This window comes from Hydractinia symbiolongicarpus, chromosome 15 (genome assembly GCF_029227915.1).
Source record: "Hydractinia symbiolongicarpus strain clone_291-10 chromosome 15, HSymV2.1, whole genome shotgun sequence".
Classification (NCBI taxonomy): Eukaryota; Metazoa; Cnidaria; class Hydrozoa; order Anthoathecata; family Hydractiniidae; genus Hydractinia; species Hydractinia symbiolongicarpus.
In genome coordinates this window covers 4,491,688-4,515,301 of record NC_079889.1, presented here as the reverse complement: position 1 = coordinate 4,515,301, position 23,614 = coordinate 4,491,688, and the positions used below count along the sequence as shown (strand labels likewise).

Sequence of the window (23,614 nt, the reverse complement as noted above, 5' to 3'; positions counted from 1 at the left end):
AAGTGTAACAAATAACAAATACGTCATATTTGATGACGAATTACTGATTTTTTTCCTAGAAAATTGAAAACAAGTCTGACAATCATGTTTCAATTTACAGGTCTATCACAGGGAGCCGACCGAGTGGACGTATTGACTAACAAAACAATTTTAAAAATAAAATATTAACTACAACCTATTTTTTTATTTTTAAGATTCAAAAATATATTCCTTCGATGATTTTTGGGACTAAAACGCAAGCAAGTCTCAAACCACAGAGTATGCTAAAATAATAAAAAGTATCTGAATCGGTGTGAGACACTCTTCAAAGAAAACCTTTACAGCTTCAAAGATTACCTAAATTTGCAGCAGAATATTTGTTTCGTTTCTAAAACAACGGGACAGACCGATCGGGAAGAGAAAATCCTTCGCAAGAGCTACAATTCGCAAATCCTTTCTAAATAAAGTATTCCTCTGTCCAATCAAATTATTTAGCACCAACTTGACTAACGATGTCTAACATTTCCTTACACTTTCCATCAATTTCCTTTAAATAAACCAACTTGGCACAACGTGGTCCTATACTGTAAATATTAATTAGTAAGTTACTACTTAACATATTCCTCAAAGTGATTGATGAAGTCCTGTCGAATTTCCGAATCAGTTATAGAATTTAGCGGTATTAGAATGTTACCGAAAGGATCTCTTTTCAGCATTTTGCTGTCAAAAAAAAAGTAGTTTGGTTCGAAACTAATCCTGTTTTGAGAGAAGTCAACTTTTTTTTCGCGATTAGCATCACTCTTTTCCTTGCGTACTGTTTCAAAAAGTCTGCCGTTCTTGATGCAGTCGTTGAGTCTGATTCTAAAGTCACTTCTACAACCTAGAGATGTTGATGTACTGTCTTTATCTTTAACCTTTCTCAAATATCTCTCCTGTTTGGAACAATCGTATAGTATAATGCGAAAATCACGCACACCAAACTTTCTATGAAGAGCTCTTTGACGATATTTTGAAATTCGCGGATTGGTTGTAAATTCAACATCTGAACTATTGCTCAGTTCGTTAAGATTGACATGTTTTGACTGAGTGGGTTTACAAATGGCGTCAAAATATGATTTGAATGCGGTATTCAGATATGCACCCTCGCCATCTGTGTCTGAAACGAGTTTTCTCTTCGAGGAACCTGGTAGCAACGTGTCTGATGCAGATGTGACAAACTGCAATGTATTTGACTCTGTTTGTAACGCCTCATAATCATTGTCGCTACCTGACTTTTCACTCAAATCCGCTTCACCAGATAACACCTGCCGTACACGTTTTTCTTCCTGCATTGATGTATCCTCACCAACAAAATTTTTTTTGTAAGCATTTGCATTCGTATCTAAATTATGTTTTTTCTCCAGCCGAAACTTTGAATGTACTAACTCACCTACGTCGTCACCAACTCTGACTCCATTTGCATCCGAGGTATCCGATTTTTCATCCGATTCTGTCACGCAAATACTACTATTTCTTATTCGCTTACATTTCAACAGTAACGGTTTATCGTCGCTACCAACTCTGACTCCATTTGCATCCGAGGTATCCGATTTTTCATCCGAATCTGTCACGCAAATACTACTATTTCTTATTCGCTTACATTTCAACAGTAACGGTTTATCGTCGCTATCAACTCTGACTCCATTTGCATCCGAGGTATCCGATTTTTCATCCAAATCTGTCACGCAAATACTACTATTTCTTATTCGCTTACATTTCAACAGTAACGGTTTATCGTCGCTATCAACTCTGACTCCATTTGCATCCGAGGTATCCGATTTTTCATCCAAATCTGTCACGCAAATACTACTCTTTCTTATTCGCTTCCATTTTAACAGTACCGGTTCATCGTCGCTATCAACCGCCACATCTGAGTTTTTTGAACGGCAAATTCGTCGCTTTTCTAGCTTTCCTTGAATATATCCAATCGAATCTTCATTTTCTGTACATCTCGACCTATAAGCTTTTGGCATTCTGGATTCTAACTGGTGTGTAACAGAAAGATCGTTCTGTGTGCGTCTTAAACGACTTATTACCGCTGATATGCATTCTGATTGGTCCTTTAGTCTCGACGAAATGTTTGATTTACTTGGTAGTTCTAATTGGAGCTTTGACTGTGCGGTCTGTTTGAGGAATTTTTCGTATTGTTTGTCTGCGTCGTCAGCATCAGTGCATTTCCGAACATTATCATCACTATGGCAACCATCATTGCAATCGTCATTAATTCGTTGATCAACGTCATCTTTAATGTCATTAGATAATTCAATTACGAGAGTGTGTCCACGTAACATCTTTTTACAGATAGCTTTACTTCGAATGTTTTTTATGCATTGTTCTATTTTTAATTTACTTAATTTTTTTACCCTGACCTGCAAGTTGTGATCAATACGGTTACACGACGATACCATGTGATTATTTTTCACTTCGGTATGAGTACTTTTCGAGTTATCAGCATCTACAACGGTACTTTCTCTCACTCGTTCATCTCTAGCGAGCTTACTACCACTATACACAAATGATGGCGTGTTCTTACGAGGTGATGTTAAACAGCACAGATGTTTTCTGCACCGGCGAGTGTCAGATTCCATGGCCACACTTCCCTCATTCTTTTCTTTATGGATTATTTTACGTTCCTCTACTGAATAACCATCCGAATCCACACTATCTGTGTTGTCGGATCCACTGTCACTACTCACCTCGATGACTCTTTTTTTCTTTCTCTTTTTACCGAGCTTCGATCTTTCGGCATTAAATTGCATACGAATATCGTTGGATTTAAGGTGATGGCTATTCACCCTTTTAGATTCACTGTCGGACTCATAACTTGACTCACTGTCAGATCCACTGTCATTATTCACATCGACAGGTGGAATTTCTTTTCTCTTGTTTTCGCTCTTTGATCTTTTGGCATTAAACTTTACCAGATTTTTATTCGATATAAAACGAACGCTGCTAGATTCACTATCGGATTCGTCACTGGACTTGGATTCATCACTGGACTCGGATTTGTCACTAGACTCGGCGTCGGATCCACTGTCACTACTCACATCGATGGGTGTAATTTCGTTTTTCTTGTTGTCGCCTTTTGATCTTTCAGCATTGACCTCTACAATATTCTTCGATTTAAAACGATCACCATTCAATCTGTCAGGCTCGGTAACGGGTTCACTTTCGGATTTACCGGTGGTAACCACGTCGACGGGTCGCATTTCTTTTTTCTCGTCGTCGTTGTTTAATCCTTTCGTATTGACCAGCATAGGATTATCATTTGATTCAAAACGACCACTATCCATTCTTTTAGATTCAATGCGGGTAACTTTTCCAGCGTCCCTCTTTATCTTTTTAAGACAATGGTCATTTACTAGTCCAAAATCACTATCGGATTCGTTATCTCTGCTATCTGAACTCTCTTTATTCTCACCAACGATCAATTTTTTTGGATAAGTTTCTCCTTGACTACTATTATCTTCGGCACTCTCAATTGAACATTTCTCTTGTATAAAAGATGTCTGTCCCAATCCTGAGCCAACGACCGTGCTGATTTTGTCGGTTGTTGTGCTCGTAAAATTTTTCGACATCTTTGTATTAATGTTGCTCGACTCTCTACAATGTTTGTCATGACAGTTTGCAGAAGAAACTTCGGCAAATTGACAAGTTTTCGTTTCTGTCTTATCAGTTTGATTCAATTTGACGTCATCTTTTTTAACGACAAGTGATTGCGAGCAAACGTTCCGTATCTTATCACTTTTGAACTTGTCCCTTAACATCTGTCGCGCATGCATTCTTATCTTACTATTTCGGATATCTTCTAACCGATTCTTGGTGGATGTTGTTTTGGCCACTCTATCGCAAGGGATAAAACCTTAAGAAAAAAAAAGAGAATCTCTTGAACAATTTCTTTGATTTGAAATCGAAATAGACCTTAAACCACCTCGGATAGCCTCTTTATTTCTTATTGGTCAGCCTTCAACAAGAATTGCAGAAAGTCTATATGATATCAACTTCTTCTTTTCCTGACATTCCTGGCATTTTTTAAACATGTATTTCTTGACAAAGTCAAGAATAGTTCTGGGTAACAATTTAAACATGTGCTGATTAAAAAAAGGACCGCTTCACGCTTTTATGACTCCAGGGTGACCACTAATAAAATGAGAGCAAAAGTAAGGGTATAAAGGAGAATTAAGGAGAAAAATTGACATTTGTTAAGGATATTTTGTTGCGAACGAGAATAAAAAAAATAAAAAATAAGGATAATTAAGGAGAAAACAAATTTAAGTTCTCCATCTTTAATGTTACATACTATGTTCTATGATAAGAAAATTATACATATTATACAAGTATACATAGAAATTATGCCCTGAAAGATAGAAAATATAGGATTTCAGGTAACAGAGAAATATGTCTTATTTCACTGGTGATGAACAATCCATAAACACATTTCCAAAAAAGTTACGATCAGAAAAATTAAGAAATACGGAGAAATTAAGGAGAACAGCTAAAATTTCAAAATTATATAAAGTATATTTAAGTACTTTTAAGGAGATTTTTTTTTTCTAAGGTTATTTAAGGAATTTAAGGAGGAGTGGTCACCCTGGACTCGTTTCAGTTTCGAACACAGGACCATCCGCAATGAGAACGAACACCACGCAAGGTTTAACAACTAATTGATTTCTTTAAAAATTATTTTCCTCGCAAATTCCCTAAAACATTTCGAAAAATTTTGAAATAAGGAATTATTAAATTTTGAAATACTTTCAGGTGAAAAGCGTTGAAAGTCGGTATTGAGTTGCTAATATATGGATTTAAGACGTAAGTGCTTTTTTATAGTTAAATTTCAGCTTAACTAATATTAATTTAGTCAAAATTTTGTAGATTATGCAGCGCAAAAAACACGATAAAAACGGTAAAAAAGTATTTAAAATTTTCTATCTTGAACTGCAAAGTTGTGAAACGACAGAAGTGATTTGACGTTGCACCTCAACTACTAGGTTCTAAGGTATGCAAAGTTAATAAGTTAAGACGAGTTCACTTTCCAGAACACACTATAGACCCTACTTGTGACCCTACCTGTGCAGTGTCTTATAACAAGGGTATGGTTTAAGGTAAAAATAGTTGCCAAGAGTGTTGCTACGCAGTTGATAAATGGAACTTTTCGGGTCTGTTTACCTATGAACAGGGTTTCTGAACGAAAAGCAATCCATAATCATGCACATACTATAAGTGGTCACATTGGTTGTTTCTATATTAGAGTCGCGGATTTCGAACTTATCAATGTCCACTTATCAATGTTTTTATCTGACGTAGGACTGACTTTTGGTTAAACTTAAATTCCACGACCTTCATGGGCCGCGACGTGGGTTATCTTGTTGCGAGGGTGCGCTAAAGAATGTTACTAGCGAACTTCACACAATCTCCTGGCCTACGTGTGTGCACAAGTAATGACTTCGCAGTCTGCAGAGAAGTGATCATTTCACCCGTTTTTCCGTGTTTAAAAAATGACGAAAAAATTGCCTTCGTTTTATTAATTTTGACCATGATTCAAGGTGATATTATTTTACGCTACATGCCAATTCGACATTAGGAAGAGAGTTGTTAAAATCTGTGATGTTTAAATAATTCATACCGTAAAACTAGATTTTTGAGAATAGAAAGGATTTTGAACTGATTTAGCGACTACTTACGAGAGCGTAGGCCGGAGTCCTTGTGATCTTAGGGAAGATTGTGATTGTCAAATAATACGTTTTTTATTTTGACGTTTGACAAATCGACAAAGTGATTTGCTAGTTCTCTCTCACACGTAGCAAAATTTGCTATAGCTAAATATAAGTATACCTTCTCGATTGTCACAAATTAATCGAAGTCTAAACAAATGAATTTGGCGGGATCATCGTGCATAGCTTTGGCAAAAATATTTTCTTTTTTTCAAACTTGTTGAAACTTATTGACTTGCAAACAATAATTCAAACCCAATAACTTTAGCAATTTTTAAATACATCAGATGCACAAGTGAAACGAAATATACTACCAATGAAAGAGAAAATATGAAGCTTTATATACATCACTGAGGCTAGTGGCTTTTTTTAATCAACATAATTTGCTTAAGCAATTTTCTTTTTTTTAAAGTTGGTCAGAAGTTTTAGGCTTTCCAAGGTTTGTGAGGCTCAGCGCCTACCCTAGTTATTGTAAACTTTGTTATGTGCAACGGACCTAAAAGAACGATATAAAAGAAGTACAGAATTTCACGACCAATTTTATAAGCTGATTTTAACCGTTTAAAAGTTCAATTGTTGAAATTCAATGAACAGAATCTTATAAAGCTTGCGTGGTATGTTTAAGACTTAAAACTACAGAACACGACCTTTACTTTAATAACGACCCTATTTATGACACATGCATGACGTGCAATCAAACCAACTAGTTGCTGAACAAAGGTTTTGTACCTCCACGCGTCAGAAAACTTTCGTCCGATAAGTATGAGAAGTAAACACAAAACAAACTTACCCCCTGATTTCCGTTGAGCAGGCGTTTCAGTAAGAAACTTGATTCTTTTTTTTCCATTGAAACACAAGTCTTCGTGAGATGTATGCGTCTGACTGAATGTCATGAGGTTTTTCACTTGAACTTGTTCCACACCAGATAACCACTTGTTACAGGCCTTAATCTTCACTTCTTGAACACGACCAGCCTTGACTTCGTGAACACGACCAATACAACCCCCTTTATGGATTTTTGTACCGGTTTTACAATCGTCATTATCGGTTCCTGTATCATGATTGTTGTTACGGCACATTATTTCGCCAACGTTCACTTGACCATTCAGCAAAGTATCAATACTCATTCTAATAACATTTTGTTGTGACTCTTGTTTATTGGTTTTTTTTGGGTCACTTTCGTCGCTAGTGTTATAGAAGGCTTCTTGTTTGTCCTGCAAAGTATTTGGTCGACTTTGCTCGTGCTTTTTTTGCAAAATCGTCTTTTGTCTCACATTCTCCAATGCATGATGACTTTTCGCATTTTCTTCGCGTATCTTGGTCTGGGGATCGCGATGAACTAATTTCACGGGACTAAAATCTCTCTCCAATAACTTTTTAGGAGTGCTCCAGCGAAAATTAGTATCGAAATCTAAAAGTTGGATTTTACTTGTGTTCACTGAGCGAAATGGTGAAAACTTTTTAGACGTTTTATTGGTCAATTCTATCTCAGCTGATTGGCTTTGATATGTAACAACCGTATTTTGATTGGAAACTGTTTTAAAAGTTTTCCCATATGTTTTCTGGTCATTACTTTGTGCAGCTACTTCAGGACTGCTGAACAGCTTTATGTTTGAGTTCGTGTCATCCGCTATTTCTAGATTGCTATTTGAAGTTGTCTTTTCAACCAACCCTTGGCTTAAGATCTCTGTCAGTTCATTTGTCGTCACTTTATTTGTCATCGCTTCATTTTTCGTCGCTTTATTTGTTGCGTCTTTCATAACTGACGTAAAATGAGAAGAACTTTGAAACTCTGCATCATGACTCACCAAATTTTGCACGTCATTATGTGGACAAACAACCCCGGTGTCATATTTTCCGCTCTCCATCTTGGGTGGTAATGTTATAATCTTCTGGTTAGTCCCTTGATAATCTTTTCCGCATACGGTGGGATCTCCTGCGTCTCGTATCGCATTAGTAACATCCACAACCGGCAGTCTTCTCGTTAACCCGGGCTGAACGACATCAATATTACTTTCCGACATAACACATGACTTATCATGCGGCAACTGAAAACAACCACACAGAATGTGAATATCAAAAATATTTCTTAATGCATTTTCTTGATTTAGAGAGCATTCGTGAGATTTCAAATTATGACTTAATAGTTCATATTTACTGGCTAGATCTTTTATGTTCACGTTGTATAGACCTTGTATGGGTGGCAAAAGAGATGAAATCTTTCTATAACGAACCGGAGAGGGAGTGCACCTAGAAAAATTACAATCAATGACAGATTGATTTGTGCTTTGAAGTTTCCTTCCAAGGAAATTCTTCCTGTGCTGTTTACAAAGCGGACGAATTCTACTTACCGAAGACGTCGAGGAGGTAGGTACACCAATACTGAGACCGTCAACATTTCGTTGTGGACCAACACTGATACTTTTGTTGTCACTCTGTTGTTTTGCAGCAATAGTGATACTTTCTTTGCTACTCATTGCGATTTCTTTAAACGATGGCTTGTCGTCCACAGGAGCACCATTTAACGACTCACCTTCATGTTGGTGAAATAAAAATTCATTCCCTATCTTTGAAATTGATTTCTTGTCTAATATGTTGTCTTTATCTTTTGTTTTTCCTAATTCAAGTTCCTTTGGTGACTTTATGTTTATTCTTCTTAAAACAGACTTCAACGCGTCAAGCTTGAACAATATTTTTTTCTTTTCCCCAGTCTTACCTGCTACCACTGGTTTAGGTGACATTGTTAGCCTTTTCACAGAAACATTCAATTTCATCTTCAGTTTCTTTAGATTTTTCTGAATATCATCTTTTCTCGACTTGAGTTCGGGTACAAACAGAGAGGAAGATTCCGTTTCAGTTTTCACCGGATCGACTGATTTAAAACTATTTTGATTTCCTTTAGAGGCGCTCTGATTGTGTAACAACCGTTCTCTACTAGTACTCTCGATATAAATATCCGTTTTCACTGCCATTTGTTTCTGAGCAGGACCGGAGCTTGCTTGAGACGCTATTTGTCCTTGGTCCGGTAACTGTTTTTTATGCGTCTCAAACTTTGCTAGAGATGTAGCTTCTCTTTGGACAAGCATATCTTGCTGCTGTGTCCTACTGGAATTTGCTTGCAGCGCAGCTCTTTCCTGGACCAGCATCTGTTGCTCCCTTGTCGCACGATGACTTGAAACCATTTGGTCCTTCATTTCTTGTCCCTGTATTGTTCTAGAACTTCTTTGCAAGGCGGTTTCTATTTGGGCTGGCGTTTGTTGATTCTGCGTCGCATGTGAACTCGGCTGTGGCGTAGCGTCCAATTGGTTTGTAATCTGTTGTTCCGACGTCGTTCCAGAACATGCTTGCGGCGGGAAATTCCACAGTTTCTTTTCAAATAATATCGGATTTACAGTACACGAATCATTGCAAGACGACATCTCGAAATTGTCTAGGCTTTCATCCATGCGCAACCACGGAGCAACACAAGCGCATGGTTTCACAAAACAATCGACAATTTCTTTATTCACACAAGTAGGACTACTAGTGCTAAATGCTCGAGGTGATGTACAATTGGCTGTTGTTTGATCACGGATGGAAGAAAATGGATTCTCCTCCAACAAAACGCTACAACCTTCTAAGTTGCTGCTGCTATCGACAGGTTTATCCACACCTGTGTCTGGATGACAAGAGGGACTATCCATTGAACGAATATCTAAACTCCCAGTCTTTAAAAAGCAGTCAGTGTTTAAAATAGAATAAGATTCGTTTACTTTAATGTGTTCAATGTGATTATTGTTGGGATCAGCAGTAGTTTTTTTGTTTACCATCTGTGGAGGAGCATCTGATGGCCGACAAGAAGAAGAAGCTGTCGCATTATTCGTCATACCAACGCCTACACCGCTACTGCTAGTCGCAATATCTGTAATGTCATCATTACCGTCCCGGTTCGAAAGATTACAAGGAGCAAAATCTTGGTTTCTGCTAACGTTATCTTCTTTGCTTGCATTTTTGCTTTCATTGACAGTGCAGTAGGCATTTTTGGTCACCGTATTCCCACCACGCAGAGATGTATACAAACGATTCACTGTGTCGAACAAGTAAGATTGTTTAACCTTCGTATCACTTGTATTGTAAATCAACATTGCATCGGAAAAATCTTCCATCTCCATCTCATCGTTTGAGTTGTCAGCACCGAGAAATTCATTTTCACTTGCCACAACCTCTGTACCATACTCGATCATGTTAACATCACTCTCAAAGTGCTCCTTCTTGATTACCGTGTCTACATATTCTTTGAGTGACAAACCATCTTTCGATTTTTCCATGCATTCCAGGCTTACTTTTACGCTAGTAGATATATGATCGCCTACTTTGTAAGGAGGTTGCGTTGTGTGGTCAGTGACAATTACTTTGTCCTTCACAGGTCTAGCAACACATATTTTTGAATTTTGATAAGATGGAAACTTAACATTTCCGGTGTCAATTTCGGTAGTTTTCAAAGTATTTATCTGCGTAACTACAACATTTGTCGGGGATCCCCATTTTTTATTTGATTCTGCTATCTTGCCGACAGCGTCAGTGTGAACTGTCAATGGTAAAACGGCGTCAGACAAAGGCGTATCGACGTGGTTGATAGGTAAAACAGAGTCAGACAAAGGCGTATCGACGTGACTGATAGGTAAAACGGCATCAGACAAAGGCGTACCAACGTGGTTGATAGGCAAAACAGCGTCAGACAAAGACGCATCGACATGGTTGATAGGTAAAACAGCGTCAGACAAAGGCGCATCGACATGGTTGATAGGTAAAACAGCGTCAGACAAAGGCGCATCGACGTGGTTGATAGGTAAAACAATGTTTGACGAAAAAATACTACTTTCGGTTGTACACGAAAGGGTATCAGCTTTGACTGCAGTATTTGTGTGTTTAATCGGTAACTTAGCCATGACAGACTGCGAAGTGGTAACGCAAATAGCATTATTAGACGTCCGCGTTGTGCAAGCTTTTTGATGCGATTCTACTATTTTGCTTGCAGCGCCTGCATTAATTGAAGATGAAAAAACACAAGATAAATCTTTAAATACGTCATTTGTGTTTTCACTGACAGTTGTGTTTTCACTAATGATCGATGAAGTGGTTGCACAAGCACCAACATGAGGTAGGGATTTGCTTTTCTGAGGCGGGTTGTTTACATACGGAATACATTGTAGTGTCGACGCATTTACCGGTTCACTATATACCGTGCTATTTACCGGTTGACCATACACCGTGCGATTTACCGGTTCAGGATATACTGTGCCATTTACCTGTTGATATGTCGTGCAGTTCAATTTAGCTGAGTTAGCCATGAACGCTTGAGAATCATGATTGCCCTTGTTTAATCCAGGCACAAAAGCTGGTCTCAAAAAACCTACAGGATTAGGCGAATTAGGTGAAGTGAAAACTGGAAGCAAAACTGGATACATTTTCGGGGGGTAAAAACCTGTAACGGGAACGTTTTGTGTTTGAGCAACTGTCACCACGGGGGCTTGCAACAACGAACATCCTGGGTGTTGTCTGATCATCGTAGGCTTAGCTGGTTCAACAGAACGTGTTCTATGCGGACACGCAGAAAGCGGGTTTAAATCGCACAAAGACTTTGTAACAATACCTTTAACAATGTTTTGGTTTAACTGATCCTTTGAATAAATGTTTTCTATAACCTGTTCTTTCTGATTGGTTGGAATGTTGACCTGGTTTTTAATTGGTTCTTTCTTTACACAAATATTCTGATTGGATAGAAGATTACAGGAGACTGCTTGGTTGGTATGGGGTAGTATGGCTTCTTTTTTTAAACCGACATTCCAATTGGTTGGAACATTAGAAGTTGTTCTACTGGTCAGGTTTATATTTGGTTCTTTATTTACATCAATTTTCTGACTGGATATAACATTACACGAGACCGCTGGATTGGTCAGTTTTGCAACCGGTTTTTTGTCATTACTCACCATCTGATTGATTGAAATTTTAGAGGTAGTTTTTCTATTGGTCAGGTTAGAGCAATTGAATGATTTTACACGTTTTAATTGGTCGGTTCGAAACTCTGCACTAGATAGCTTTACACAGCGTTTACAATCCTGCTTGCATGGTTTCCACGCTTCTTTTAAAGACTTATAACTCAATAACTCCAGCTCTTCTTTGGTCTGTTTCGTAGGAACGATAGTAAAACTGAAAGACTTGTTCACAGTGATGTTCATTCCTTCCGCCCCCCTACTGTCACATTTACAATCATGCTTCACGTAAACGATAGCTCCTAGTTCAACCAGTTTTTCGACGCTGGAAACGATACTCGTAACAAGAGATTGTTTCGTTGCCAATAATTCTTTTTCGATTGCATTTGCTACGCAGATAAACGACTTGGCCTGTTTTAATATGGATACCTAAAAAAGAAAAGAAAAATTATTTAAATGTAGAATTTAGTGTCCCAATCAAGGAATAACTACACCTCAAGTTAGACCCACGTTACACATTACAAAATTAGCGCTTCTGTTAAATGATCGGTGTGAGAAAAGAGAATGTAAAATAAATAATTCCATGTTTTGTTTCTGATGATGGAACAAAGATATTTTCATTGTGGTATATAAGAATTCTCAACCTGAAGTCGAAGATGAGTATGTTCTAGATCCTCATTCTCACGATAACATTTTTCACACGATGTTGTCAAAAAGTCGAATTCGTCGTCCAGATGCCTTACAGAAACATATGTAGAAGTGCCCAAGTGATTTTAAAAAAAAGCGTTTTCCTTGGGTTTGCTTGGAAATATGGTTGGCCAAAACTTCGAACATTTTTATTTTGTTCTGTCTTTCTTGTTATATCCTAAATATTCGTGATAATAATAACTAGCCTTTGCTTGGTTTTAGCTAAATAATAAAGAGCTCTTTGCAGATCCATGCGCCTTCCAAAAGCCCGCCCTTATTTCCATATTTCTTTTGTAAATCTTGTCATATTGATCATATCATCATAATATGTTAAAACCTGGTAATTCGTAGAAAATTATCATTTTTATTTTTAACTATGATCTCATTACTTTTTTATAATCAATCGTGACTTCTTATTTTACTGACATTTTTGACTAAAATTTTTAACATATCCATGATTTTCCAGGGCTTTTAATGGTAAAACTTCACACCTTTTGTATCTAATTATCCTCAAAATGTACATTTACTTGGTATAGTGATTGACCAAAAATTTTTTGACATGCCATTAACTTGTGTCATGATAAATTTAATGTGCAATGATAAAATAGGCTATGCATCGTGGACAAAATGACAAACAGACAAAGGTAAATTAAACAAAAATTTTATAAAAACTTATATCTGAACAAAACTTCACAAAAATCTTCATCCAATTTTCAAAAATTCAAAATGCCATGCATCCCCTCCCCACCCTAATTATTTCTAAGTTAACAGTATGGACATTCCGAACAGAGTGGACACAATATCAACTTTTCCAGGTGCGCACCATAAAAAACAAAAATAAATTTTTACCTTGGGAAGTTTGGTAGACGAGTTAGGGCTCGAAACAGCTTTCTGTAAATCATTAAAGAGAGAAAGCAACGAATGTCTTCTCTGCTTTTCCACATCACAATGCTTCTGTCTCATAGCAGTTATGCCGTGTAGTGCTGCACTATATTCAACTGTCTTGCAACGTAATTGTGTCACTAAACCCATATCTCCTAATTTCACTGTTTCTATGTCAACAAGTTCGTCATCATCACTATCGACGTTTAAAATATCTACTTCGTCGGATTCGTCGGATTGGTTAGTGCGTAAGCGAGAAAATCTACTTGACCATCCCACATCTAATTACCAAAAATAAAAAAAACACAAGAAATATGTCAATAATTGTTAGCTTTTAAATATTCTGTGGAGACGATAATAGATTAATGGCATTAATGCAATGGTAGCATGTATAACTTTAGGGTCATTCCAGTTACTGTCATATAACTATGTGAAGCTGTGTGCTTCCGCGCTGGTTTGAGAACTTTTTGTAGAAGCATATGCGTTTTTAAGCATAGCCTTTTCATGTACTGTGCAAACAGTACATGAAAAAGGTTAGCCAACATTATTAAGCATATTGTAAGCATACTTTGAGGTTAGAGTAGTAAGTTTTTTAAGTAAACTGAGGCCGAGAAAAAAAACACTTCGCTTATAAAAAAGAATTAGCTACCGAAACTGAACATCTAACAAACCCGATTCGTTGGCTATCTAACACTACCATATTTCAACTGTAAAAAAATGACAAGCAAAATTATTGTGCTTTGCCAGGATTTAGGTAAATTCTATTTCACGAGAAACAGGTAGAAACATCATTTAGCTAATAATCGCTCACCTTTCACTGGATTGGTGAAAACGCTTTCCTCTTCGTCCTAAAAAAATTAGTTGCAGAATTCATAAATAATTTACATTTAATGACAGAGGAGTATTCAAAAAATATGTTTGCTCAAATATCCGTCATATTACCCTCTTTTCTTCGCTAAGTTGACTTTTAGGGTACCCCTCTTTGTTTACTGATACGACTTCATCCTGGGTAGGGCAATACATGTTTTTTTTATAAGCAAATGAAATTCTAAAATGAGGCTTAAGGATGCTTATAAAAGTACTTTTTAAAACTTAAAAAAGCGTAGGTTATACGTAATGGCAAAGAGATTTTTTGAAATATGATTATAAAAAATACATGATCAGGCTGAGAATACGGGTATTTAAAATAATGTTGTAAAGAAAAACTGCTCACGCAACATATGTTATGCTTAAAAAATGGTTAAATCTGAGCCTATGGATGCTTATGTCATGCTCACAAAAAATTACTATAATATCATAAATAAACCTCACGCACACACACACGTTTACACACCCATACCCTGTCTTACTTACAAGGTTATTCTGCATTAATATTATCCACTGGAAGGGAGGATCGGCATGCATGAATTTTATTTGTGGAAAATCATTTTGGTTTTTATGTACATGCACATTACATTTTTGCAGCATCGTACTTGAGTCTGAAATAAACTGTGAGGTCCATATATTTTGTCTGGTCATATAGTGATATGGGGCAGCAGAAATTAAATTTTTTTTCTCCTCTTTAAAACCAATCATTTGCACCGAATTTTATAGCACATAAAACAGTAGCGACAGTGTTTTAGCGACAAATTTATTTCGATGTGATTTCCCTAACAAACCTATGGCACTGTGATATTAAACTTTTTATTCAGGTGACAGGACAGATATTATTGCAAGGGTGGTTTATAACCTTCCAAAAATGTTGTGTCTATATGAACATAAAGTCTCATCAACGTACATTAAATACATCATCATTGGATACAGATGACCAGAAGTTTGAAATTAGATGCTGAGCCCTCTTTTGGATGTAATCTTGATGTTCCCAGCTGCTCTTTCGAGCCACTAAGTAATCTTTCGTTCCCTTCTAAATAGTAAGAAGTAAATTTAGAACTATCATAGAAAGGTATTTTGATATTATTCGACCATATGTCACAATTTTTTAATCTATACTTGGATGCTGTTTACGTTAGGCAAACTTGAACTTGTAATGCTTGCTGGACTGCCCTACTTAGACTATTTTACAAACTTTTACAAACGAAAATAAAAAAATTCAGTTCTTATTTAATTATCGGCTGATACCTGGGTGGGAAGGGCATTAACAAAAGTGCATTGCACTTGGTATTGCTAATTTTGCAGCATATTTAAAAGCTCGTCTATTTTTTGTTGTATATTTCACTTAATATGAACTCATTATTTTCCTTACATTATTGACAGCATGGTCACTTTACCATATATGCGTTTAAGTACGGGTTTTATTAGCCTGAAGGTTTCATTCCAATTCAGAAAGGGCCCACAAGTGTTAATTTATATTTGACAGTAATACCCTGGACATTTACTTGAACATGAGGGTTTATTGGTTAATTATGGGTTTTACCAAGGGCACTTGTTAAAGCATGGGGATTATTCAGAAGCACATTAAAAGGGCATTTAGCCAGTCAGTTAAACATATAAGCAAGGAAAATAACTTCAGTGTTTAGTATACGAGCGATAAAAGACATAAACAAAAACTACCTGGCTAAATCTTTCTTCTTGGATCTCAAATTTCTCTGAACCCTGAAAAACAAGATATATTTTCTTTCAACGTCACCCCTTATTTGTAAAACAAAATTTGAGGGCTTTTATAGAGAATTTTCAACTGTTTAGAAGATTACAATGTTTTTATAAAAAAGAAAAGAAGAAAAAAAGAAAAATTCAGAAAATGTTAGAAGCATCACTAAATTTAAGGAAAAAATTATTCATATTATAAATAATTCATATTTAGGAGAAAATTTAAAATGCTATCTGTGAAAAAGAATGGAGAAGTTTTAGGATTTTTAAAATTGAGAAGTATTAGGCAAACGAAATAATGAAAATTATTATTTTTCTTTCTTTTTCGAAAATGGTTTTGCACCGTAAAAATAGATTTTTGTAACCTACAATATAATGCAAACAATGTATCTTTTAGATACATCGTAAATTCAAGATCATTCACTATCCTCACAAGTATTTTTCATATCAACTTTCAACACATTAGTCAACATACTCAAAACCTTGAAATAACAACTACTAACCCAGTCTATCATTTTGGCCACAGAAGATTGGTCCATCCAAATCGGTTTATACTGCACATGGTACCAACGTTGCCCGGTCTAAAACATCAAAACAGTATTCACAATAAGAAAATACATTAGTTCTTGCAGTGAATGAACGTTAAACAGAATCAAGTGTTGGAGAAACTTCCAGAAGATACGCTATCTGTTAAAAATATATTTAAAAAACTTTTTGTCGACATTTTACCTTAAAAATGCAGAATTTAAAAAATAATTTTTAACCCGTCTGTATAAAAAAACAGACATTTTAGTGTTTTCAGTTATGTCTCATAACATTTTGCACTTGATAGAAACCTTCACAACATTTTAGTAAAAGTGTGAAGTAAAAAAACAACACTAACAAAAATGTTAGAAGGTCCAGACAAAAAATAAAAAACAAATGTAAAAATAGTTTGAAAAGGATATTAAATTCTAAAAATGCAATATATAAATCATTAAAAACAGGATGTTAAAAAAGACTTACCGTGGGCACAGCTGTGTCGATAATTTTTTCAATCTCATTACAATTCATTTCTTCAAATAAGGCAAAGATGGGGATGTTTATATATTTTGTTATCTGAAAGTTAAAGAAAAATTTTAGACTGATAATACAAAAAAAGTTAGTTTCTATATATATAGCATAAGAAAATGTGTTCAAGACTACAGCACTCCTTGTTTAAAATTTATAAAAGCGGACTGTTGCAGGAGTGGCGGCTATTACCAAGATTGACAGCTTGATATTTCTATTATGACTATTGCATAAACCAGCAATTTTTATTACTGTACTTTACTAGATTATAAAAATAAATCCAACATCAAGTTTTAAGTATATGATAACCTCCATATGAGCAGTTATTTTTTTAACATTGCAGACTGTTTCATGCTTAAATCAAAACAAGTAACAAACACAACTTACATCTTAGTGCTACAAAGCTTCTGATGCACATTTAATTAGATAGTAAAGACATTTAAATAACTTTATTATAATTCGAAAATTGGAATAAACAATGGAATTTGGAATTTCAAATATGAACAAATCAAAGGCTAAAGCTTTATCTACATTACAAAGTTATAAAAAAAGAAACAAATAAAACCAACAAAACAGGCTACTTGGATTAGAAATTTTATAATGCAATCTTTTCTTCAATTATACAAAAATAGTTTGGATATTCACTATTATTTCATGGACTTAAATTAAGTACTACCCAAACAATCACCCATTCCCTAATTTATCGCCATAGAAAGTTACCAAAAGTGACCTAATCTTTTTTTCATTATCTGCATAAATTAATTAAAAACAGCTTGTATAATCTAGCATGGCTGACAGCTTAGCCAAAAAAATAAGATATAAAATAATTAGTTCAGTTACTAGTGAGCTAGTACACTTTCAGCTCCTTTCACTATGCGTTAAAAACTGCATGTCAATATAATAGATAAATTCCCCTATTTTGTAAGCTTTATTACCATCTTCAGAACCAAACAAAATCTGCATGAAAATTAGAGGCCACACAAATATCAATAGCTTTAAGGAAAAATATGGGGTTAAGATAAAAAGAAGTGCAAATATTAAGAGACTTATGATTGTTGCTTGTGCAAAGACATGACTCAACAGATAAAATAAACTAAAACAGGAAATTACCACTCCTAAAAAAGGATCTTTTTTCTTGTTACGCAATACTTTCTATGACATTAAAGAAATGATAAATTTCATCTTTATCGTACACAGCTATTTCAGTCTGACATGAGGTACACTGTACTGGATGATATAGTTCTTCACCAAGTTCAGTTGACTTTCCAGCACTACTGACTGGTTCAAATTCTACTAGCTTTCCTGGTCCTTCTTTTTTTCGTCTCTTCTTCGACTTGTTTTTGTGTTCATATCGAAGAAGTTGATCATTTATGACTTGACAGTTCATAACAAACATTGCACGAAATTGATTTTTGTATAAATCATGTCTAAACAAAATTTATATAGTTAGATTATAAATACAAACTTCTCTTTTCTCTTCAGGACTTGAAGATAATGACATAGATAATGACAAAACATATATCAAGATGATATTCCAATTTTTTTTATTCAGCAGTGAGAATCTTGTACTAGACAATTCGTACGAGCACTAATTAACAAACATGTGCCAGGCTAGCTTTGTTTACATTAAATTAAAAGACTTTATGAATCAAATTTACTATATGTCTCTGAGTCAAAAAGACATATAACAGTTAGGATTCAGAAGCAAAACTGAAGAAGTCTTTCACAGTATAGTCATTGTTAGTGAGATATACAAGCTTAGGTACAAAAAAGCTTACTGAGAATGAGAATATATTTTGGATGTTGTAGATTTTGTTGTCTTTTTTCTTAGTTTTAGATAACTTAACTTGTGGATTTTATGCCTCTTTATATTGCAAAAGTATTTCCCATAAAAGGTCTCTTTTTCCTCAGTGTTAGATATTCCAGTATGTAAATTGTTTTTTAAAGAGTACACTTTGCTAAAATTAACTGTCTTCAATATTTATTTTATTCTATTAAAATTATGAAGATTCTAAATATTCTACTTAAATTGTAGAAATTACTTTTTTTCAATGGTTTTTAAAAAGGTATCATTTCCTGAAATATCTAATTTATATTCTTAAATAAGGATGTGCTACTATTTACTTTATCTGTGGTTTGTAACACTTTATAACACACTATAACACATCAATGTTACTCTGAAAAAAGGTAAAAAAAAAACTTGAAATAACGTTTGTTTATTATCTTCAATTGTAATATACAAAGCTTAGTATTACCTTTGACAATCCACACAAACAGTTATCATACATGCGGGACAAGACAACATGGCATCACTGATATTTTTCTTGTCTGTTTTATCTAAAACAAAACACAATGGGGAGGATATCGTCAATATAGTAGCTTTTCATTACTTTGCATGCATAAATTTAAATTAGAGTGCAGCAAGTAGTGCACTAGACATTACCACCTGTTAAGTTAAGGGTAAAGAGGACAAAGGCCAGTCCGAATATGGAATATACATTTTAATATTCTGATTTCACTACTTTTATCTAGAAATCCATTCAACTAGTACGCTAAACACATGTAATGATTTTGATTTATCCTCTGGTGCCACAAAAAGTTTGACTTGCTCAGTGATATAGATTTCGGAAATTGGTTCACTGTTTTTTTTCTTCTAAAAATCCATCTTTTCCGTTACATGAAGAAGATTTCATTTATATTAAGAACATACTTTTCACTAATCAAAAGCAGACTCCCATAACACTTACTGCGACACTATATCTTGTCTAGTCATAACTTTTAGGCTATTTCGCACATGCCATCTTAATTTAAATCAAGTATTTTTAAACATTTTTTTTTGGAGAACATATAAATATATAGAGGTTTAGAATGTACTAAAGCAAATACACCTTAAGGAAATACATACTGCTGTGTCGATTTCGTTTCTTTATTATCCATTCTTCATTGTCTTTGTCAATATTAGAATCATACATTATGTTTTCAGGTTTTATAGTAGGTGCTAGAGTTAACGTTTCCAGGTCGCCATCCTTATCTTTATCCACGTCTGCTTTCACGTTGTCTTTACTTGTTGACGAGTTCCCTTAACAGAACTTAAGTAAGGTAAATAAATAATTACAGCCATACTCATGTGCTAAATAAAATGTGCTGTAATCTTGCCTGTGGAAAATTTTGGAAAAATGGGTGACTGCTTTCATATAACGAGGTTATGATGGGTTTTATCCTGAATTTTTATTTGAACTGCTGCTGTGACTGAGTTCATTTTGGTGTGTGTAGTTAAGCATATATATCTTTATTATAATGTGCTATAATGCAGCACAGATTGCCTGAATTTAATTGCGCAACCAGACATTCAATGCCAGGTCACCTAGCTACTAAAATTTGTTTACTAAATGTGTTAATAGGAAATGATTAGATTAATGTTGCAAAAGAGCGAGAGAGTTGGAAAATTTTTCATATGTCTTTTGGACCGACCAGAACAGTTAAAATTTTCTGTTATTTTTTTATGGCAAACATAGACGCAAACAATGATTCTTTGTTACTTAACTAAAGCAATAGGCATGCATATTCTTTACTTCCATGTTTGTACATTTTATCTAGGATAAAATTGTAACAGAACTTACCTTCCTTTATCCCTGGTGCCAACTTAATGGTATACAACTTATAGTGTACAGTATAGTATACACTTTTCATTTTGAATTATTTATAATTTTTTTAACTGTGTGTAATGTGTCAGTGTTCAGAAAAATAACTTAAAAATATGTTGTGAAATAACATTTGACAATTAATAAAAAATCAAGCCTACAGCTAAATGCTACATGATTTAGCATGGTTTTGTGTTACGATATATCAAATTGCAAAACAAAATGTTAAACTTGTATACCTTCTTTCCTCTTTATAACATCTCTTCCATCTTTTGTAGAAAGATAATAATCCAACATTTCTTTGTCGTCCTGATCTTCATCAGAACTAAATTACAAAGACCAATCCAATTACCACATATCTCTTTGTGGTTGCATGTGCTTAAATTAAAAAACTACTTCACAATTTATTTTCAATGTCGTGCGTTCAGCCATTCACTACAAGTAAGAAATAGTAAGGAAAAATTTTACTGCCTAAAACAAACACTCATACTTTGCATGGTAGTATGACTGAAAAATTTTCATTTCTAGATAAAGATAATTTAAATTATATTAGTTCTACTATTATATTGAATGTATTGATATAAAATAAAGGAAAGATATAATTTACAAATCAGAATGTATATATTATTCAGTTCAATATCCTACAATTCCCTTCCTTAAAACTTGTGCTTTCCTTTACATATGTACCTAGACATTTCACAAGAACGACAAAACAAAAGAACAGAACAGAATAGACAAAGAAGATAGCAGATTCTTACTTTAAAAAATCATGCATCTAAGAAATTTAGGCTTAATTTAGGTGTATGATGCATTGTATTACTGTACGCGTCTGGATATTCAGGAAAAATCTTTAACTTTTTTAAAAAAACATCAAATTTAATACACATTTTTTTCTTTTATAAGCAACTTAACTTTTTCTTAAGAATCAGTTGTTAGGGCCAGATTTTGGTTAAGCCTTTGAGGTATTTTCTAACTAAATTCATTCTAGAGTTCAAATTTAGAGCTAAGAACAGAGATGCTACTTTACCTTAAAACAACTTCATCTTCACTATCATCCTCTACATTGTAATCTTCTTGAAATGATCTATCTTCCATTGCAACAATGGTATTCTATTATATTTATTTCTACTCTCTATAACAGAAATAGCCCAGCAAAGTATTTATATATGTATGTAAAGAAGTATTTAGTATTTATCCAGTTATATATACAATCTACTCTCGATGTGGAACCCCGGATAAGTGGAACTTTTGTTTAGTAGAACCAATTTCCTTGGTCCCTTGGATTTGCATTAACAAACCTCTCTTATTTTATATGGATAAGTGGAACCCTCGATAAGCGGAACTTTTGATAAGTGGAACCACTTTTTTGGTCTGTTGATTTTATTCATATAAGTGGAACTTTTCCAAAAAATAAATCATCTACACTATGTTCGAATCATTTTAATCAAAACATTCTTTTTTCGAATGTGAACATTTTCTTTTATTCTTCTCCCTGTTTTTGATTATTCGTAAATTCCTCAATCTCCTGAGATTTCAGATAAGATAGAAGTTTGATAAGCTTTTTCGGTTTAATAGAGGTTCTACTTATCGAGCAATTCAGATAAGTGGAATCATTTTTCAGTCCCGTGGCGGTTCCACTTATCGACAGTAAACTGTATACTAAAAGCATACACAAAATAAAATGCATGTACTTTACTATTAATATTTAGACTAGCCAGCAATTTTAAAATCATAAAAAGGAAAGAAATTATTTGTTATATACTTAATCCTGTCACCTATATGATAAAACTATTTTAACACAACACAACATACTATTTTATTAAATGGTATGTCAAATACCATTACATAATAAATCAAGTAAATTTGGGTGGGATTGTTAAGAAAAAAGAAGTATATAAATGTTAAAGTCATTTAATTTAATCATAAATGACCTACGAAAGTTAAAAAGGTAAATGTCCAAAAAAATGTTTCAAGCCAGTTGAGTTCATATGAAATATACAACGCTTCTAACATAAAGGGGTTAATGTTATTGATTATGAGCCAGTACCTACAAAAATTCTATTTAATAATTAGTTAGCATTTAGTCAGTCTTTCCAGGTGCTGGCCAACCTGTACGAGCAGTCGGACCTGAGATGGGGTAGGCAGCATTAATAAGGAAGATTGGGCCCATCTTTAAATGTTTCTCGTAGTGACTTAAATTTACACATAATTCTGACCTATTGGAAATCTTCGCACATAATGTCAAACAAAATTCTCTACAAGACTAATGTCATGAAATTTTGTATCACTGGCTGTCTTAGCAGTGTATTTCCATTCCACCATATTGAAATAATTTGGCTAATTACCTCATTCTATGAAATTAATGAGTCAAGAAAGTAACGCGAATTAAATTAGCGGGCATGAAATTAACGCAGTTCAATGAAATTATTTTGAAAAAGGCATTTAATAACGCGGTTGAGCAAGGCTGTTTTCAGAAATGCATTTAATTAACGCGAATTTGAGAGTATGCGATATCACACAAGGCAAAAATTGTGGCAACGGTCAAATCGCGGTCTCCTCTATTATAAGGCGGTTTGGAAATTCAAATAAAAGTTTTCATTATTTGGAAGGAAAATGTTAAAAATTTAAAAATTTTGGAAGAAAAAGTGCTTTCAGTTAATATACCACTTGGATGAGAGTATGAAGATTATACAAAAGCTATTATAGAAAAGATCGCTGAAAAAGAGAACACCGTTAAGCTATTGTCCAATGAGGAGGAAATAGTAGAAAATTTGTAAAAAAAATGTATTTTTAGGTTTTTTAAGCTTTATAAAAAAGTCACCAAATTAACAGTATTTTAATTAACGAGTCATGAAATTAACAGTCTTTAAATTAACCCTGCATTTAATTAACAGTCATTAAATTAACACAAATTTTGAGAAATCGCGTTAATTTCTTGACTTGCTTATTTCACAGAATAAGGTAATTGAATGTCATTGCAAGGGTCAACTGATTCTCTAGGTGTGTATCAATACCAGACGCGGATCCACGGTTAGTCAGATAAGTTGTGTGACTGAGTGTAAATTTG

The 23,614-nt window shown here is 34.4% G+C and overlaps 2 protein-coding genes across 3 annotated transcripts; both read right to left on the bottom strand.

The window, feature by feature from the left end:
- Nucleotides 1-28: 28 nt before the first annotated feature.
- On the bottom strand, nucleotides 29-17,032 carry LOC130628917 (uncharacterized). The gene is made up of 9 exons (XM_057441975.1): nucleotides 16,862-17,032; nucleotides 16,360-16,437; nucleotides 15,821-15,862; nucleotides 15,048-15,173; nucleotides 14,082-14,118; nucleotides 13,238-13,551; nucleotides 8,081-12,130; nucleotides 6,520-7,777; nucleotides 29-3,880 (listed from the first exon to the last, which is right to left on the bottom strand). Exons 1-9 carry the CDS (start codon nucleotides 16,907-16,909, stop codon nucleotides 588-590), a joined length of 9,246 nt encoding a protein of 3,081 aa, XP_057297958.1. The 5' UTR covers nucleotides 16,910-17,032; the 3' UTR covers nucleotides 29-587.
- Nucleotides 17,033-17,904: 872 nt separating this feature from the next.
- LOC130628920 (E2F-associated phosphoprotein-like) lies at nucleotides 17,905-21,925 on the bottom strand. Of its 2 annotated transcripts, none has more exons than XM_057441978.1 (5): nucleotides 21,575-21,925; nucleotides 20,787-20,872; nucleotides 19,812-19,985; nucleotides 19,162-19,243; nucleotides 17,905-18,333 (listed from the first exon to the last, which is right to left on the bottom strand). In XM_057441978.1, the coding sequence occupies exons 1-5, from the start codon at nucleotides 21,640-21,642 to the stop codon at nucleotides 18,045-18,047; spliced, it is 699 nt and encodes a 232-aa protein (XP_057297961.1). In that variant the 5' UTR covers nucleotides 21,643-21,925; the 3' UTR covers nucleotides 17,905-18,044. The 2 variants fall into 2 exon arrangements, with proteins under 2 accessions (XP_057297961.1, XP_057297962.1); XM_057441979.1 differs by having other exon boundaries at nucleotides 20,787-20,982; nucleotides 21,575-21,923.
- Between the last annotated feature and the right edge of the window lie 1,689 nt (nucleotides 21,926-23,614).